Below are 19,987 nucleotides of genomic sequence, written 5' to 3'. Positions count from 1 at the left end.
GAAAAATAAATAACTTGCCCTTAGGGCAAGTAGGTAGACTGGAGAAGTAAACAAACACAAGGTTGGAAGACTGGAGAAAATACAATGAGACCATACAATTGTGATGTGACTGGTGACAGTTTATATAGCGTGGGGGAATGAGGTGATCAGTAACAGGTGTGCTGATTGGGGACAGGGTGCAGGTGTGAACCAGACGGGCTGCTGGGAAATGTAGTTCTGGGCTGGTGACTGAGAATGTGACAACATCTGAACCATCTCTACACACAATATAAAATTGAAAAACCTCAGGGGTACTGGCTTGCCGTTCTAGTTGGCCTCCAAAAATGGACAATCGATGGGCCATTAGCATGTGCTTTTCAATATATTAAGCAGCAGACTTTTTTTCAACACTGATAATTATAAGAAATGTTTATTGAGCAGCAAATCAGCATATTAGAAAGATTTCTGAAAGATCATGTGACTAAAAAATCAGCTTAGCTATCACAGGAACATATTACATTTTAAAACATTTAAATAAAACAAAATTATTTTAAATTGTAATAATATTTCACAATATTAATGTTTTTAGTCTATTAAATAAATACAGCCTTGGTGAGCATAAGAGACTTCTTTCAAAAACATAAAAAATGCATCTTACTCACCCCAAACTTTTGAACAGTAGTAAGTATCCCAATTTTTTGTTTATTTAAAAATGGTTAATTATTATTATCCCTGTATATGTAAATATTTAAGTAAAATAAACTGAGATTTTCCCTTGTGCTATTTGTGTCTAGAAGAAGAAGCGGAAACTATTTCTGGCCTGTCTTGTTCATAAATTTCAGCTACATTATTTCTTGCGTTTTATCACTTTATTTATATATTTCTGTCATTATGGTTCTTTTTCATAATGATGAATAAGGTAATAAAGAGTGAGATGCAATAATGCCTTAAAATGTATTTAGATGAACAGTAAATCAAGATGTCTTAAATTCAAACCCTAATCCTAAAATTTTGGCAGATTTATGGCTTTTGTTAGCTTCAGTTCGGAAAATCTCCAATACAAAAGTCAAGAGAACATCTCATACCATAATATTGAGTTGGCTTGGACTGAATTGTATCATTTTTCTTTTCTTTTTTTTGTATCGCCTTGTGTGTTTTATGTCTTATTGAAATATTTAAAAGAAGAAGAAGAAGAAGAGAGAAACGGTTCATCTGAGGTAAATGGACCTTGACACAGTGTTGTTGTTCAAAACAGTAAAGAACACTGTGGTCCTGCAATATCTCAAGTGTTTCAATCATATCAATCATACAAAATATTCCAAAGGCTTTAGTTTTTAATGATGCTTTCCAGAAACAGACTTAATAGCTTTCTTAGAAGCTTCCTTTGAGATCTCTCTCTTCCTTTCTCACTGTTTTATGCCTGTCCCTGGGGCAAGAACTATGATGTCTCCTCAGGAGACACCCTGCTCAGCTTCCACCACATGAAAATTACAGCACAAGCATTAGGTTCATCATGCTGGGTTTGCAGTGTACTGTGAACACAGCTGGATCTGTTTATGGGCCTACTAAATAATAGAAACACAACATCCAAGCATTAAGTGCATCAAGTACAAAGATTACATATTTCATGATGTTTTCCAGTTTCTAAAAATTCTCTGCTTTCAAAAACCAGATTCCCCACATGAAAGATAACAGAATCAGCTTCAGATACTTCACATGCACATCTCTCTGTCTGTTAGCGAAAAATTGTTTTCCTGTTGCTATGTGGCTCGATCATTAGATTTAACACAGCACTTCCCCTTAATTATCCTCTAATTGCACAGTTGTGTCAGCTGCATGCACACGAAAGCACACTCACGCTTGCGTATCTTTACCACGTCGGCCTCCAAATGCTTTGCAAAATACTCTGCAGCATCTGAAAGCAGTGAAATGTGGGCACTCTTTCAGAGACCAGAATTACTGGAGGACAACATGCCGCCTTAATTCTACCAAGCACTGTTTTCCCCTAAATGCTCTAAAGAGAGCCCAGAGGATCACCAGATGGAAGAGAGAAAAACACTACCAAAATTGGACATGGTTAGCATGGTTAATGCCTCCGTTTGCATTAATGAATTAAACCACTAATTTAAATTTGGTTTATTTTGAATTAAGAATTGATTAATTAAAGATGCACTTAGTAGTGTTTTGTTTATGTTGCTCTGGCAACTTCCTCTTCACAGCATTGATGTATTATAACTCAAAAATATTAGTTTTTGGTTCCCAGTGCCATTGCAGAAATCTGCTAAACAGTTGGCCACAATCATTTTTTTTTCTGTAAGCAAAAGTGTCATGTGATCGCAACATAGCTGTGCTCATGAGGCTATCCAGACTCAAAATAAATATTTAGGTCTAAATTTAAGATTGATGTATTTGAATTGCATCGAATTTTTTTTATTCATTTGGATTACACAATTCTAACAAACTAATGAAATGAATGTGATGCACATTGTCAGTCATGCATAAATTAGGCAGGTAAGATTTCTGAAGAATAGTACTAATGAACTGAATGTATTTTAAATGAACAATAATCACGTTTATATATTTATCATCGATCAATCAATCCAATTTGTTTCAAACTCATACATTTTTACTTGATGTTTGTTCCACAGCTAGCCATATTTTAACCATGTTTGTGCTTTAAACCAAGTAAACAGTTTTCACAATGAACAGATTTATGCTGATTATAAGCAATTTTAATAAATGCAAAATATGATTATTTAAATAAAATCAAACAGATACAAATAGTTAAACTATGCTATGATTCTTTGAGTGCAGAAATCTTTTTTAATTTCTGTATGACTGACATATCTGTCACATTAAGTTTCTTTACGTTAAAACAATGAAAATTGAAAATAAAACTGATTTAATGTTAAATTTTGGCTTTTTTTTATTTAGTTTTTATTAGGCTACTGAAATCTTTGTTATTGATTTTCGCAATAGCTGATATAACTGAAATTTGTATTTTTATATCTGAGTCGTAGTTTGTGTATATAATTTTATTGACAAAAGTTATTTCATCAAAATATCAAAAACAACCGTTAGTTAATAAAATACAAGTATGATACCTAAAAATGTGATTAGCCGCAAACCATATACTGTAGATGAATCTTGAATCTAACATCTAATGAAGTGCACTGTATTGCATGGTGAATGAAATGACTGTAAATGAAACAAGTTGACATTTAAAGCATGTACATGAGAGGCATAATGTATAATCCTTTATCAGCTCATAAAAATATGAAATTTATATTAAATCTCTCACTGCCATTTCCTGAATGGTACTTTCTTATTGAATATGAAGACAGAAAAGAGTGTGCTGGTAAAGTGGAAACCTTAAAAATTGCTGGTTCAGTGCCAAGTTAGGGTGACCTAGAAACCAGAGTTACTGAGATCACAATCCTGGTTTGTCACCATTGTACCTAAGAGAGCAAGAAAAGTCTCTGGCTGGAATCACTGAGGACGGGTGTTAAGCGATGGTTACTTACTGTAGTTTAGAAGAAATGTGAAACACCTTGACACTTCTGAAATGTTCAGGAATATTACATTACACTTCCTCTTGTCACATTCATTTTCTATGTAGATACTGTACAGTAATGGCCAACGACAAAGCCTTACTGACTTGAATGCAATTTGATAACATATGCAAAACATTCTTTTAAACCTCATTTGTAAAAATGTGTCAATGTAAACAAATAAATAAGTATTTACAAGTTGTCAGTGAGGGATACATTGCAAAAGGAATGATAACTAATAACCAGAAAAAAGACAAATAAGTTACAGTAGATAGTAGAAAAGGTCTAAATATAATACATAATGCTTGCAACAAACACAAAAGCCACAAAAAATGTTCTCCACGAGGATGACGAGAAAGACATATAAAAGAATAAATGATATGAAATGGAAACGATAAACCCTCAACACTCAGAGTCTTGGGTTCATATTCAAGATGGCAGGACTCAATGTAGCATTACAAAGATTATTTGTGCAACAGTTAACTGAGAATCTAAAGCAATGCTGACAAAACTTTTGTTTTCTTTCATACTTGTCCAACAGAAGGTATATTCACTTCTTGACGGCACCTCTGGTCTGTGGATCTGAGTACTCCCCTCATGTGGGCCCTTATTGCAGAAAGTCTCATTTTCTTTTTTTACTAAGGCACTACACTGATCCGGATTTGCTTTGATCAGAAAAGTCCATGACAGGAGATAGAGTACACCAATCACACTCAATTATCTGCAAAAAAAAAATTATTAATAGAAAAAAGGAAGAATCACAGGATATTTAAATATATTTTATCTGTAAGTGAAGTGCATATTTGTTCACCTCTGCATTCATATTTGAGGTCAGAGAAGAAGACGGCCTCCTGGGAGAAAACGAATAACCCGAGTCTTCCACCTGCAAACGTCTTGTCATAAATGGGGCCTGAGTCTGCCATGATCTGCTTTCCTTCATACACAACAACTCTGGGAGAAACAAATTACATATTTTTATAAACATAACGTTTTCACATGATTTTTTTATATTGTTATGTTTTTATAAAATGTATAAAATATACTAAACATTAATTATATTTATAACATAATTGATCAAATGTACATCTTTTATATTATTTTATATAATATAAAAATGATCTTCTATTCAAATAAATTCTATACATATCACAAAAACGTGTCTAGGAACACAATAGGTAGTTGCTGTCTAAAACAAGATGGAATCTGAGTCTATGCCTAATGAAACCACATAATTTTTTAAAATATTGTTATATAGTATAAAATATAATAAACATTAATATTATATTCATAATGTTATTTATAAAACACTACATATATAATTTTTATATAATTAAAATGTATTATACAATTTATATATATTATATTTATATTATTATATAAATTATATTATATTATATTATATTATATTATATTATATTATATTATATTATATTATATTATACTATACATGTCAGGATGTATGTATACTTGTACTGTACAGAATAGGTTGTTGCTGTCTGAGGCCACATTATTTTTTTATACTGACATGTCTTTCATAAGGAGTATGGGACACCATACTTGGCTACACGTCATGTCACGTTCACGTTCAAATATAATATAATAAACAAGAATCATATTCATAATGCTATTGATAAAATTATATTTATTTTTTATTTTATTTTTATATATTTATATATATATTTTTTTATTTATTTTTTTTTTACATTTTTTATATATTATATTATATTATATTATAACTCATCACAAAAACGTGTCTTGGAATAGTAAAGGTGATTTACTATTTACTTGTAATAGTGAAAGTCTGTACCTAATGAAGCCAGTCTTCGGTCTGTGGATGAGATGCCAGCGGTAGGCGGAATAGTCTTTCCAGCCGATATTCTTCGGGTCATGCCACAGAGTGCGCACCTAAAAGATATTGGAGAGCCATCCATCATTTTAAGCACTAAGACAGACGGCACTGCTTTGAATCATGGGAATTTATTGGACAGTTTATTGTTAGTAATGGCATGAAAAGAGAAGTCTGTCAGGGCTAATACAAGTGAAGGGAGAGTTCACCTGCTGTTTGGTGTTGCCTGTGTGCCATAATGCATTGCGTAGAATTTCCCCAGTGCCTGTGGTGGAGTTGACCACCTTGAGAGAGACGCCAGAGATGCCAAACGCCTTTGATGGCTTCTCTTCCCAGTACGTCTGCGTGATCTGTTTCCACATTACTACGTAAAAACGTCGGCTAGACTGGTATCCAAACACAAAACCTGCATAGTCATCATCCCTGTCTGTATTCACATAGAAGGTCCCGCTGAAATCCACAGCGCTGAACTCATCAAAGCCTGTTATTGTGCAGAAAGACAATCCGAAAATCAATACTGGCACGTTTTAGCTTTTTATGTTTGGAAATGTTTGCATTACAGCTCACTTACCCACTGCAATTCCAGGGTCGGAGTTGGCAGTTTGCACAAGCTCTTTGCCTTGGTTTCGGACCACCCAGTTGGGATCAATCTGCGTGGTTCCCTTGGGGTCGAGGTGAACCATTTGAAACTTCCGGAAATCTGTGACACTGATGGCATTGTTTTCCGGGCACGCATCGAAGATATCCGGGACTTTGTCATTGTCGAAATCATTCTCACAGGCGTCACCACGGCCATCACCTGTGTGAAAACATAAGAACGTTAAACCAACTGCTAGGTTGAGTGTCAAAGTAGGTTAAACTAGACAAATAATTATAAACAGATCATTATGAGATTATGAGGTCATATAAAGCCATATACACCGTTAAGCCTGTGTTATACTTTCCGCTAGGGTCCGTTATGGTATGCGTGACGTAAAAATCGTCATCGGAGAGTGTGCGCAGCGTCTCCGCGCGGATAGCCGCGTACCTCCCATTTTTTGTGACAGTAGGCTACTGCGCATGCGCAGGCTATGTGAAGAAGCCCGTTGCTACTTGAACCTGTACAATCTGTCGATAAAACAATATAAAGACAAGGCAATAGGCAATTCTTTGTTCACATGTTTGTTTATTGTTCAAGCCGATCTACTATACATGTATGGAACACGTCCGCGGAGCGGACCATCAGCGTATGCTTTCGGAAGTATAAATACAAGTAGTCTGCGTCCGCGCTGTCCGTGTACGCGTCCAGATTGCTCATGCGGAAAGTATAACACAGGCTTTAGTGTTAAGACTATTGGTATAACCACTTCATAAAATACTCCAAAACCACTGACCTTGAAAATGAAAATCTAAGCTTCAAAACATTCAATCATTTGATCTGCAAACTACTGGCATCACAGTGTAGTCTTAGCAAAGAGGTACTTTTCCTTTTGGAAAACAATGGCTTTTCCCAAAGCTTTAGGATTGTCTCTTTAAGCCAACAAACCCTCAAAGATCTCCAATCTCCCCATAGACCATGACAGCTTCAGCTAGCACTTGGAGATCAGAGGGCTGCTGAAATGAACACCCTTAGGAATGCCAAGGCAAATTTCACCCCACTTAAATTTCAAATCCACTTTATAAAAGAAAACGCAAGTAGTAAGCATGGCCCGACAACAGAGAACTTATTCAACCATTATACCTTTTAGGCTTAATGTCAAGCTGCGTATATCTGTGTCTAAAATACCTCATAAAACACAAAAAGACATGGAGTACTACCCCGGGATGCAACTCTTCGGCATTTCTGATGTCAGCGAGAAATTTATGCATTTCTTATCTGCCTGCTTTTTATGCCTTGTCTTTGATTTTCTTTTTTATGGGACAGATTTTTGGATAACCCTCATAGGAAATATGAACAACATCCAAAACAACAGACTCTTGCATGACACAAAAATTGAATGCAGGATTGTGTATTAAGACAAACAGGTGTGAGGAGCCCAGAGGAAAATTCTCAACGTTGTTTATCGGTTTTCTCAGTTCTCTGGTAATCTGCAGAGCACTGTCCACATGATGCCATATATCAATAATTAGTCACATAATTATTTAAACACATTCCTTATTCTGGAGTGAAATGGTAAAGACCAGAAACGACATATTATATATGAAGCGAGATATGAAGTGTACTGTAAGATGTTTTAGTGTACACACGTTCAAAACACAAAATAGTTCATGCAAATATATATATATATATATATTTTTTTTTTCTAACATGTTTACATAATTTGTTCTTATAATTTTATTTATAATATTTTATGCAAATTACTTTATAATAAACCAGGACCTACAATAATCATAAAATGCAATTATCAACAATAAAAATATTTTTTTGGTACTCATTTGGTACCAATATATCATGCATCCCTAAAAAAAATATAGGTAACACTTTACAATAAGGTTTCATTTGTTAACATTAGTTAACTACATTAGTTAACATGAACTACATTAGTGAACGTGAATGATGAAAAAAACTTTTAAAGCATTTATTAATCTTAGTAATTGTTTAATAAAGTTTAATAAATACTATAACAAATGTATTGCTCAATGTTAGTTATTGTGAGTTAATGCATTGACTAACTTTAACTGATAGGAACTTATTGTAAAGTGCTACCAAAATATCAATACATTGACCTAAACTATAAATTCAATATAGTGGGAGAAAAAAAAAAAGATTTAAATTAATGATACATTTTTTTTTTTTACTATAAGCAGAGACCAAAATAAGAGGGATATTTTTTATGTAGTACATATAACTACCTAAGTAGTGTTTTTACCATCAGAGTCTGTTTGGTCCCTGTTGGAAACTAGTCTGCAGTTATCCCGGTCATCAGGAATGCCATCATTATCATCATCAAAATCACAAGCATCTCCTTTCCCATCTCCGTCGTGGTCGGCTTGGTTAGCATTGGCTATGTATGGGCAGTTATCCATGTTATTTTGATGGCCATCTTCATCTATGTCCTGGTTGTCATCACACTGGTCTCCAATTAGATCATTATCTGCATCCGTCTGCAAAAACAAAATGGTACATTCGTTAAAAAAATTAATAAAGATGTTTAAAAACTGCAAAAGCACTCAGTTTCCATTTTCCTCCATACCTGTTGTGGGTTGTGAACTAAGGGGCAGTTATCACACTGGTCTCCGACACCATCTAAATCTGTGTCTTTCTGGTCTGTGTTGTAAATGAGAGGGCAGTTGTCTCGCTCGTTTAGAATCTCTAAGAGCAGAAATAAGAAAAGGACGTGAATCACATCTGTTGCAATCCAAAATGGGTCACATGGATTATAAATGAGGATCAAGGCTTTTTGTACCATCTCCATCCATATCAATAGAACAGGCATCTCCTTCCCCATTGTTGTCGGTGTCGGTCTGAGCAGGGTTATGCTCATACGGGCAGTTATCGCAACGGTCTCCAACATCATCCTTGTCATAGTCATACTGCCTGGGATTATACATCAGGGGGCAGTTGTCCTGGAAGGAATGTCATATACATGTGTCTATATGCACACACTCTATTATATACATCAGTAGCATGAAGACAAGTCCATAAACCTCACATGTACTAAATCTGCCTTACCCTTTCATCCACAATTTCATCATTATCATCATCTTTGTCACAAGCATCTCCTTGCCCATCATTGTCAAAGTCCTCCTGACCAGAGTTGGGTAAAGTCGGACAGTTGTCCTGCAGAGATTGCAAAATAAAGTTAAAAGTTAATTGCAGAAACACAGGCCTGTTTCACAGGCCTAAGCATAAGCAGTGCGTATTGATTTGTAAAAATCATAATCTGGCTCTTGTGAGCAAATCGAAGCCAAAAACTGAAGACTACTAAAATGCGACTTAATGTCTATTAATGAAAGCATCTGTCGCAATCTGTACATCTTCCTGAGTGGAAGATTTAGCATTAGAAATTATGTTCTTCTCTCCTGAACTGCATGTGGTGACACATCTGTGGAATTTATCAAAATAAGCCACCACAACAAAACAATGAATAACAAAATAACGATTTTGTTTTTTTGTTTAATAATATATATGAACTTTCTATTCATCACACAACCCTGAAAAAAAATGTATCATGGTTTCCACAAAAACATTAAGCAGCACAACTGCTTACAAACATTGATAATAATATGAAATGTTTCTTGAGCACCAAATCAACATATTAGAATTATTTCTGAAGGATCATGTGACTGGAGTAATGGCTGCTGAACATTCAGCTTAGCCATCACAGGATTAAATTACATTTTAAAATAAAGAAAACAGAAAACAGTTATTTAATATTGTAATAATTTTTCCACAATATTACTGTTTTTACTGTATTTTTAAACAAATATATGCAATATTGATGAGTATAAGAGACTTCTTACAAAAACCTTTGAATGATTGTTTATATATACATAAATTATTATAACTAAGATTTTTTTTCATGAAATGATTCTGGAAGCAATTCTTTTTTTGTGTGCAGTGTGAAACAAGGCCTTATTCCAGAAATCTGACACTATAGTTATTCATATCAAATGAACTACATCAAATCACCCACATACAGTACTAGGAATTTCAAGCTTCTTTTGCTATGATATCTCAATTCTTCATTCTGTGCATTACCAATATTTTCCTTTATTTATTATGTGCACATATTTTATCCTTTATTGCTTTCTCACTTGCTCTCTTTGCTTCCCAGGCTTCAGATATATGATGTCTTGCAGATTCTGGTCCTGGTTTTTCTCCACGGTGTATCATGACATAATCAAGCAATTATTCATCACAGGAGAAGAATGATGTAATTATTACTTTTTCTCTCCCTCCCTTTGGCTAAACACTTCACCACAAAGACATTTAAGGGATATAAAATATACCATTCCAAGAGACACGAAAGACAAGTAAACACTGGGCCAAATCAAAACACTCCTCTAGTTCATGGTCACTAGGCCCCCTGCCTGACTTGATGCCATTGTCCTATGTGGTTTATTAAGGTGAAACAATATTTCTTTCCATTTTATATTCCTTAGAAACCTTCTCATAGCAGTCCTCGGCTAAACCTTAAAGGAGACATATTATGCCCCTCTTTACAATATGTAATATAAGTCTCTGGTGTCCCCAGAATGTGTTTGTGAAGTTTCAGCTCAAAATACCCCACAGATAATTTATTATATCATTTTGAAAATGCCTATTTTGAGTGGAAGCAGAAACACGCTGTTTTTCGAGCCTGTCTCTTTAAATGCAAATGAGCTGCTGCTCCCCGCCCCTTTTCTACAATAGAGCTGCCATTACAGCTCGGACCTGCTAAAAACATCTGTTTTGGTTCTGATTATCATGTTTATCGCGCTGAAATCATGCGGTTTAAACCATATGAGTTTAAACTTCTGATATACGGTTTTCTGAGAGCACACATCCGAAGCACACGGATAGAAAGCGGCTGTCACAGCATGTGAGTACTAAACTAAGTTCTCATTCACACATAAGTTTACGTTAAAAACACACGAGTTACAAAAACAGTCGGTTATGTCTGTGAAGGTAAACTGCTGGGAAATAAATTGCATGTTTATTTTAGATCTGTGTGGCAGCAGCAATATACAGTAAATAAATCAATAAATCCACTGCTTTCTTGTGTCCTCTAAGGCTGGGACTCAATAGTGTTCTGTGCTCGTCTGTGCAGCAAAAGACAGAACAGTTAGCATGTTTTGCTCAAACTTTCGCCATAGACTAAATAAAAAGTGTGCGCCTCATTGTGCATTAACTTGAATCAAGCCCAACAAATGTCTGTTTTAAAAACAGTGGATGAGTAATTCACTCCTTGATTTGCTTAATAAAAGCCTCCTTTGAGATCGTTTTGACATGTTTATTGTGCATTTTAAATGTGTTTATTGCTAAGTTTAGTGTGGCAAAATAGAAGCAAAGCTGTAATTCGTGGGCAATGTATGTGGTTACCATGACAACCTCACGCACTTGCCACTGCTCTGTGAATGTGAATATGTAGATTTACTATAGCAAAACTAAAATGTGTTTAAAAGTACGTCTGACCAAATCCACCAGTTTGGTTTGGCCCCCCCAAACTCAAACGTCAAGCTATGCCTATTGTCACTAAGGGAGCGAAATCAGACGCGCTCGTTTTCTCAGACGCTTGCAGAAAAAGGCTTACTAAAACAAAGTTACTGGGTTAATCTTCTTCACCTTTCCTTAGTTCGTATGCACCGGGGACCTGATCATAGCACTTAAAACCTGGAAAAGTCAGATTTTCATGATGTCACCTTTAAGGTCTGGCTTGCATTAAATTGAACCAGTAGAGCCAGCAGAGTTTGCTTTACTCTTAACATTTTGTCTTCAATATATTCACATGTTCTATACATTTTCCCTATTAAATTGACATATAATTCCGAATGGAGGGCATCACACTGATTAATGTAGTAATGTAGTACCTTTTTGCAATGGTAGGTGGCATTTGCTCCACACACAAGATCTTGGTTGGGCCATCCATCCAGATCAAAGTCCTCTCCACAGATGATGCCATCTCCAGCATAACCAATACGGCATTCACACTTGTACATCGGGTCACTGAAGTGACTAAGGAAGATGCATTCAGCATACTTGTGGCAACTGTGGCTGTTGTCCTTGCAGGGGTTGTAGGGTTCACACATCTATTCATAGGGGGGAAAAAACAACAGATATTGAAACTTTGTCTATTTAAACACACATGACCCAGAACTTTGAGAACTCAATGTTGAAGGTATATGTTGGGAGGATGGATGTAAATTAGCCGCTTGGTAAGTGGTATGCGGAGTGATGTACAGTGGGTACGGAAAGTATTCAGACCCCCTTAAATTGTGTGTACATTAATGAGGAAAAAAAATTAACTTAAATGATTTTAGCAAATGGCTGCAATATAACAAAGAGTGAAAAATTTAAGGGGGTCTGAATACTTTCCGTACCCACTGTATATATGACTGACCTGTTTGTTGGTTTTAGCTGACTCCACTCCCATGCCATAGGGCTGAGTCCCTTTGTAGCGCGGGGGGCAGGGGAGACAGTGGAATCCGGGTTCTGTATTCACACATTGCTGTAGGCCACCCACCTTATGACACAGATCTGATACCATATCGCACTGCACACCGCAGAATGCAAAGGAAGCAAAAAAGAGAGAAAGAGAAAAGGATCAGAAGCATCAGGTGGTTGGCATGTTAAAATAACTGACCTCCTAGTCTCCATGATATTCTGATGTCTGGATATGGCTTTTGGTTCCTTTTTCAATGTAAATATATGTGACTAAACAGACAGCTGTTTGGTTTGAAACCTTAACATGCCAATTTTAATACTTAGGGTTACAAGTTTGTTCAGAAGTAAGTATTTTGATGTAATTAGTCTGTATGATTTTGCTCACCTCATTGACATCTTCACAGGAAGTTCCATTGCCACGGTAACCATTTGGGCAGGGTCCACATTCCCAGGATCCATCAGAAGCTGTGATACACTCGACTCCGGAGAAGCAAGGGTTCGAAAGACAGCCATCTGTAAAATCAACACAGCACTCGTTTTAGTGTAAAACATCACATATTATTTTTTCTTACTTAATTTCTGTGTTTAATGCTGAGAAAATTTTAGGAGGTTGAAAGGGAAAAACACTGTAAAAGGGCATATATGCAACATATTTTGTTCACAAGTTTGTTTTTCTTACCAATAGGACACTCCTGTCGGTTGCATACTTCATTTTCAATGGAGTCTCCAAGACACTTCCGTCCTCCATGCTGTGGTTCAGGGCTGTTACACTCCCTAACACGACTCTTCAGACCCCCTCCACATGTAGCTGAACATTTTGTCCAAGGAGACCATGGACCCCAGCCACCATCAACTAAATGGGACAACATGGGTAATATTTCCGTCCTATTAGATATCCCACCCCAAATGTTTGATGCACAAATCTGTTTGTAGCGACTCAGTGCCCCCTGAGGGCATCTACAGCATCTGTTTTGTGACCTTATGAAATTAATGTTTATATAATTGTATAATATAAAGTACTATGCTGTTTTTAATGTGACAAAGTCCATCTGCTTGTTATTCCGTTTTTGTTTTGTATTAAACTGGTTATTTAATTTTATTGTGCCATTGTTCAGCTTATGCAATTTTAAGAGAACACAACACAGATATTCTAGTGCAGACTTCAAAGAACTGATAATGATGTAATGAAACTAATAAAACTAGCTAAAAACCATTTTTAGATATGGATTAACTTGGTTTGTTATGTAATGCCTCCAATGTGTGCTTGCACATTCCTGGCTCATGTGGAAATAACACATAAACACCCCAAATAAGCAGGCACAATACACATAGCTTGCCCTCTTCTGGCACTGAAAGTTAGCCCATATCCTGAACATTCAATAGCCCCTGATAAAACAAAAAATTCAGGGTGTTCCCAGTCATCTGCTATGTCTCTGATGTGAATGTCATTCATTTTGCATGACATGAGCATTTTGCCATAATTCTCTGATTGAACAAATTGCCCAAATTTGTGTACCCTCCCTGGTCTAATGATAATATAAGCCCTGGAAAGAATGACATCATCCTCTCAATGTTTTCCAGTTAAGATCTGAACAGCAGGGTGAATGAGATGGTTTCTAAATGAGCATGTGTGTGGTTGTGCTCAAATTGGGGTTGAGCTTTAAGTTTTGCAGGGTTGTCAATGTCACATTTTTTCAAATGCAGCTAACACATTTTTCAATTTGACGTTAAATATAACAGTGGTGATTAAATATGCAGTACTCACTCGGACAGGGGTCTGTGTTGCAGCTCTGTGTCTCTCGTCCATCACCTTCACAGTCCTTTCCACCTCTTTGTGGAACAGGAGCATTGCAGTGGCGGATACGTGTGATCAGTCCCTCTCCACACGTCACTGAGCAGGATGACCACGGAGACCATAAGCTCCAGCCACCATCCTGACGAACTGTTAGTGCAAAACACAATGTTACTATAAGCATGCTACAATGATTCACTACCAGCTATCACACATACAGTGGTTGTATTCATACCTCTGCGGTCACATTTTCCCAAACTGCACTTGCGTGTCTGAATCGAGGGTCCAGAACATGCATTGCTTGTGTCATCACAAGAGCGCCCCCTCTGTTGAGTGCCACTTCCACATGTGACTGTGCACTGAGTCCACTCTGACCATGGAGACCAGCCATCCTCACTGTCCATTGCTAGCCAAAAAAATATACAACATCATAAGAAAATGTGCAAATATATTATACTATATATAAATATATAGCATGTTTTTAGGACCGTACAATATTTAAATACACAAAAGGTTGGAGTCTGTAAGACAGAAGTCTCTTTTAGGCTTATTAAGTACATTTATTTGATAAAAAAATACAGTAAAAACAGTAATATTGTGACATATTATTACAATTTAAAATAACTTTTCTTTTAATATATTTTTAAAAATGTAATTTATTCCTGTGATGGCCAAGCTGAATTATCAGCAGCCATTACACCAGTCTTCACTGCCACATGATCCTTCAGAAATCATTCTAATAGGCTGATTTAATAATCAAGAAACATTTTTTATAATTATCATTTTATTTATTTATTTATTTCTTGTTGAAAACAGTTGTGCTGCTTAATATTTTTGTGGAAACTACAATACATTTTTTCAGGATTATTCGATGAATAGAAAGTATTAAACAAAGTAATTTATATGAAATATAAATCATTTGTTACTTTATAAATGTCTTTACTGTCACTTTTGATCAGTTTAATGCATTCGTTCTGAATAAAAGTATGCATTTTTTTATTTTATTTTCATATTTTTTTTCTAAATAAAGTATATTAAAACTATTTCAATTTTGTTACCAAAGACATAAATAAAGACTGTAAAACACAGACAAATTTGGTTGTAATGTATCTCTGTTTGTGCATCCATTTACGAAGGCAAACTGGACAGCATTCGCCATCGATGAAGGATGGATTGGCACATGCCACTGGAGGACAAGTGATCTGACGACAAACAACTTTTCCTTCTTGGCAGGTACATTTAGTACAGCTATCCACAATCCAGTCCTCTTTGTCCTCAAACATACGACCATCTTGCCAACACATAGTCTGCTCCGAAAGACTCTGCATCTTATTTAGTGCCTCCTTCATCGCCATGTTTTCTTCTGTCTAAAAAGTCAGTTTGAAATGAATCACACAGTTGTTCATCTTCATGCTGCAATGAGACATCATTCAGTCTTTCCACACATTCAAAGATGACCAGCAGTCAAAATAACTATACATTTTCACGCATTGAAAATTTTAGATGTTTTCCAACAGAAAACGTCTAACACAGTGATTTACTGAGCTCACATTCAAGCCACAGTTATGTGGGTAGATACCAAATTATGTGCCCACAAACATAACTGCCCTCGCATTTTTTAAACATCTGACAAAATCAGTTAACTTCAACAATATGGCATGCTACATCTGCGTGTTAGATCTTTGAGGTAAGGTTAGCTTCTCTTTTCTAAATTACAGAAGTTATACAGTAGGTGCACAGTCTTGTTTAGGCCTGTTTAGGCGTAGGATAGCACAGGTTACAAAGCAACACAACAGGACTCACCACTTTCTGCAGACCATCTATGAGGTTGCTAACGACAACTCTGAGACCCTTGAGCTCCTGGAAGAGGTTGGCCAGTTCTTCACAGGAACGTTCACACATCAGTTCTGAGGAGCTGGTTGCTGGAACATCTGTATTCTGGCCAATCACGTTGATGGCAATTGAAGATGGAACCTCCACCTCCACCTCCTCTTCACTCTCGCTGACTACATTCACCTCCACTGAGGAAAGAAAGAGAGAAGAAATTCTGATTAGTTTTGCGTGATGAACAGACCAGTACCTCATGAATCCAGCCTGGGTGAGCATAAGACACGTTCTACCATCCCAAACATTTGAAGTAGTGTATACTACAATATCCAACATTTAAGATACTGATCTTAAATCAGATCACTGCAAAAAGCAGTGCAAATGAGCAAGATCTGGAAAACAAAAACAAAAACAAAAAAAGAAAATTGCATCGGTCATTGGTCACAGAACTGGTTAAGCGAATGTTGTGTCAGGTTGGTTGAGATGTTTTGATAGAGCCACAGAGTTTACACTTTTCAGAGAAACCACACACTACAAATGGCTTACTTATAGTAATTTGAGCAAGGTGGGATAAGAGAAAGTCTTATAATGTCGGAAAAATTACACACTTTAAGGCAAATACAAAGACGGAGAATGCAGACATTGGGTATCTCACAGTGTGACAGCTAAACCTGTTTGCAATAAAGCTCTTTATATACGACACTCAGGCACTTTCAGATTGTAATAGGAAGCCAAATTAAAATGTTTCATTGGCTCATGTGATGTAACACACATGTAACCGCGAGTGAACTATTTCTAGGCACATAGACCTATCTCAGCAACTATTGGTCACGTCTTTAGAAGCTACATTTTTTGAAGTTATTTTTAAAGGGGTCATATGATGTTGCTAAAAAGAACATAATTTGGTGTATTTGGTGTAATGAAATGTGTTTATGCGGTTTAAGGTTCAAAAAACATTATTTTCCACATACTGTACATTATTGTTTCTCCTCTATGCCCCGCCTTTCTGAAACGTGTCGATTTTTACAAAGCTCATCGGTCTGAAAAGTGAGGTGTGCTGTGATTGGCCAGATATCCAGTGAGTTGTGAAAGGCCAAACAAAGAAGTTTCGCTTTCACAACGAAACACACGGCAGGCTTGAGTGAGTGGCGGCGAGCGGGCATGCTTGAGAACAGCGCTACCAGCGGATTCGACGAAGGAGCGTCTGGCGGGCTTGTGGCAACCACATGTGACGACCCCGGGCTGGACTCCGTTTCGTCCACGGTGAAAGCCTATCCGGCGATCCACAGTGCAAAGTTGATGTATTTCCTTAGCGACCAGCACGGATCAGCTCCAGGCATGACGAAGCGGATATCGTCCTCTTTTGGAAGGCCAAACAAAGTAGTTTCGCTTTCACAACGAAACACACAGCGCCTTCACGACATGCCGGCGGCAACAACAATACTACAGCGAGAATAAAAGTTACGCCTTCTTTCTTTCCGTGAACATTTGGGCGGCGTTATGCAAATCTTCCCACATTGTGATGTAGACATGTGGGGGCGTGTTAGAACGAGCCGTTTTAGGTAGGCGTGGTTGACTCTTAACTTTTATAAAGAATATCTCTTTGGATTTGAGACTTTAGTCTTTGCAACTTTACAGATCTTCTTTATGCACCAAGAGCTTGTAACACTCCAAAGAGAAAGGAAAAATTTAAATCACATCATATGACCCCTTTAAGTAGTTCAGAAGGAATAGTATAATATTAAAGTCTGGGTGGGGCAGTAGTGTGAGTTACCTTAATAAACTATTATTAAAAATCTGACATAAAACAGCATTTAGATTATATATTAGACCATTGTAAATATCTTCACTTGATTCCATTGTTATTACCAGATAGCAAAGAAAGGAAGGACAGCATCAAAGATAACTTCATAATTTCTGGATAAATGATGTGTATATTACCATCACACATAAAGAGGTATTTGTTAAACATACTCAAGACATTCCAAACATTTCTACACCATGATAGTATTTTGGTTTGAACTCCATTATGTGAAGCCAGGACAGTTTGTCTATATTTGTGGAACTCATTTAATTCTCAAGTGGCTATAAGTGTGTGTGTTTGTGTGTGTGTGGCAGTGTGAGTGTGTGTGGTTGCATTCATGTTTAACTTTAACTGCCCTTCCTCCCTTGGCCTTATGACCTTCTGACCTGTCTATTTGACCACACACATGGTCCCTTTGCTTCTAACAAGATAAAATCATTTAAAAACAACTAAAGATGAACTACATGCAATATTTGTAAAATTACAAAAACATACCAATCCTAAACTTAAATCACAAATTGCCGATGTGCTCTGAAAACACTTGCAAAGTCAGACGGGATTGATGGATGGCCTATTTAGATAAATACAGGCTTGTAATACATGCACATTATGGCAATTCCAAGCTAATCATTTCTTCAGTCACGCTGGTTGCTGCTAATCTGAGTGAGTGTGCACAGGTCTCCACAAGCGTGAGCAATCTAAACATGTTTATTTAGAAATTTAAGTGTCAAGAGCCAAAAACCTTCCCCTGAGCGAAGGATGTCAAAAATCTGCAGTTTAAGAACCCATTCTTTCCACAGCCACCATTCGGCTGACACTGAAGAAAACCTAAACACAAAATATTCCAACAAAAGTGGACATCATTATGGAACGAATCCCTTCCTGTCTGTGAGTTATATATTCCTACAGCAGTTCTAATTAAACAGGAACTTCATCTTGATCCCACAAATCTTTTTTGGCTGGCTAAAAGTGTTAAAAGGATGCTAAGACTCACAAGCCCCTCCTACCTGGGTTTCCAAGATCACATCCCCTGCTCTCCAGAATGTCCTCAAGTGGGGTGTCAAAGATAAAACGTATATTCTGCAGCAAGCCCTGAAAGAAACAACAGCTGCTGTCAGGCTTACTTTGCCAATTTTGAACCGTTCACATAGATCTCCCAGGACTGGGAAGTTGGGTTGGATTTACAGAACACTGGAGGATCAGCTGTAATTTATTACTCCTGCTACTACTAATGCCAACTAAATTGCCTTACAAAGAGCAAAAATGTATCAGTTACTATTCTTGACATCCTGTAGCTTATGTCCTAATGCTTTCTACTGGCATGCACTTTATTTTTCTTGATTATGGGAGGTCAAACATACCCTAAAATGGCTTTCTCGTGTGGCCCCTTTTGCCACATACATACGACCACCTGTGCCGCTCAGGTGTTCATAGAAAGGTTCATCGAGAATGAAGCTATCAATAAGTCCACAACCAATGTACAAAGTTGCCGTCTCTCCATGCACATAGAGTGTTACATTCTTCCACTGTGAATCCGAGAGGTCTACATCCTCAAAAGAGATCACATTGCGTGAGCCATCAGCCCACCAGTACACCAAATCTAAAGTGTTAGTTCTTCCGTCCGAAACAACTTCAAACTGTCTGCGCTCTCCAGGGCCTTCCAGTGCAAGAATGGTGCCACAGGATGTGCGGTCCTGGCGCAGAGTGGCTGTCAGAATGAAGCCTTCATTGTTTTGTATCTGCAAAAGAAGTTTTTGTAGCGCGGAGGAGCTAACTGAGGGGAGCTGGTCAAAACGGATGAAGCGGTATGCTGGAGCATCGCTGTCCAGGCCTTTGAAAAGCTTCACACCGATAGTCTTGCGTGTGATCCCACTGGTTTCAAACAAGTCAAATACGGTCTCATCTTCCAGTTGTGCATCTAAAAATGAGTACATGTTTTGTTATTTTACATTTGGTTAATCTATATTCAATTTGTCACTATATACACAATCTGACTCCATGTTTATTGAGCTATATGGAATATTTTACACCACAGGTGTCATTTAAAATGAAGGCAAAAAGGTGATAAAAGATGGTGTAACACTGAAATGATGACTAGTCACAGGACATACGAAACATACTT

General features: G+C 36.9%; 1 protein-coding gene and 1 long non-coding RNA gene across 3 annotated transcripts in view; one reads left to right on the top strand and one right to left on the bottom strand.

The window, feature by feature from the left end:
• Positions 1-3,802: 3,802 nt before the first annotated feature.
• The window catches only part of LOC107684035 (thrombospondin-2-like), a 17,410-nt gene continuing 1,225 nt past the window's right edge, over positions 3,803-19,987 (bottom strand). For both annotated transcript variants that reach the window (XM_016480161.1, XM_016480162.1), the window contains 19 exons: positions 19,227-19,783; positions 18,873-18,957; positions 16,038-16,255; positions 15,367-15,601; positions 14,470-14,640; positions 14,208-14,384; positions 13,122-13,295; positions 12,828-12,955; positions 12,399-12,551; positions 11,869-12,087; positions 9,029-9,136; positions 8,763-8,922; positions 8,550-8,668; positions 8,226-8,460; positions 5,948-6,175; positions 5,586-5,857; positions 5,338-5,435; positions 4,342-4,481; positions 3,803-4,251 (listed from right to left, as the gene is read on the bottom strand). In XM_016480161.1, the coding sequence (XP_016335647.1) occupies positions 4,244-4,251; positions 4,342-4,481; positions 5,338-5,435; positions 5,586-5,857; positions 5,948-6,175; positions 8,226-8,460; positions 8,550-8,668; positions 8,763-8,922; positions 9,029-9,136; positions 11,869-12,087; positions 12,399-12,551; positions 12,828-12,955; positions 13,122-13,295; positions 14,208-14,384; positions 14,470-14,640; positions 15,367-15,601; positions 16,038-16,255; positions 18,873-18,957; positions 19,227-19,783 (3,485 nt within the window). In that variant the 3' untranslated portion in view covers positions 3,803-4,243. The remainder of the gene's footprint in view (positions 4,252-4,341; positions 4,482-5,337; positions 5,436-5,585; positions 5,858-5,947; positions 6,176-8,225; positions 8,461-8,549; positions 8,669-8,762; positions 8,923-9,028; positions 9,137-11,868; positions 12,088-12,398; positions 12,552-12,827; positions 12,956-13,121; positions 13,296-14,207; positions 14,385-14,469; positions 14,641-15,366; positions 15,602-16,037; positions 16,256-18,872; positions 18,958-19,226; positions 19,784-19,987) is intronic.
• The window catches only part of LOC107684036 (uncharacterized), a 24,413-nt gene continuing 16,108 nt past the window's right edge, over positions 11,683-19,987 (top strand). Inside the window, exon 1 of the long non-coding RNA XR_001633806.1 lies at positions 11,683-11,695. This is a non-coding gene — a long non-coding RNA (uncharacterized LOC107684036). The remainder of the gene's footprint in view (positions 11,696-19,987) is intronic.

The sequence above is a fragment of the Sinocyclocheilus anshuiensis genome, unplaced genomic scaffold (genome assembly GCF_001515605.1).
Source record: "Sinocyclocheilus anshuiensis isolate Anshui unplaced genomic scaffold, SAMN03320099.WGS_v1.1 scaffold553, whole genome shotgun sequence".
NCBI lineage: Eukaryota > Metazoa > Chordata > Actinopteri > Cypriniformes > Cyprinidae > Sinocyclocheilus > Sinocyclocheilus anshuiensis.
This window is presented reverse-complemented; position numbering and strand designations above follow the sequence as displayed.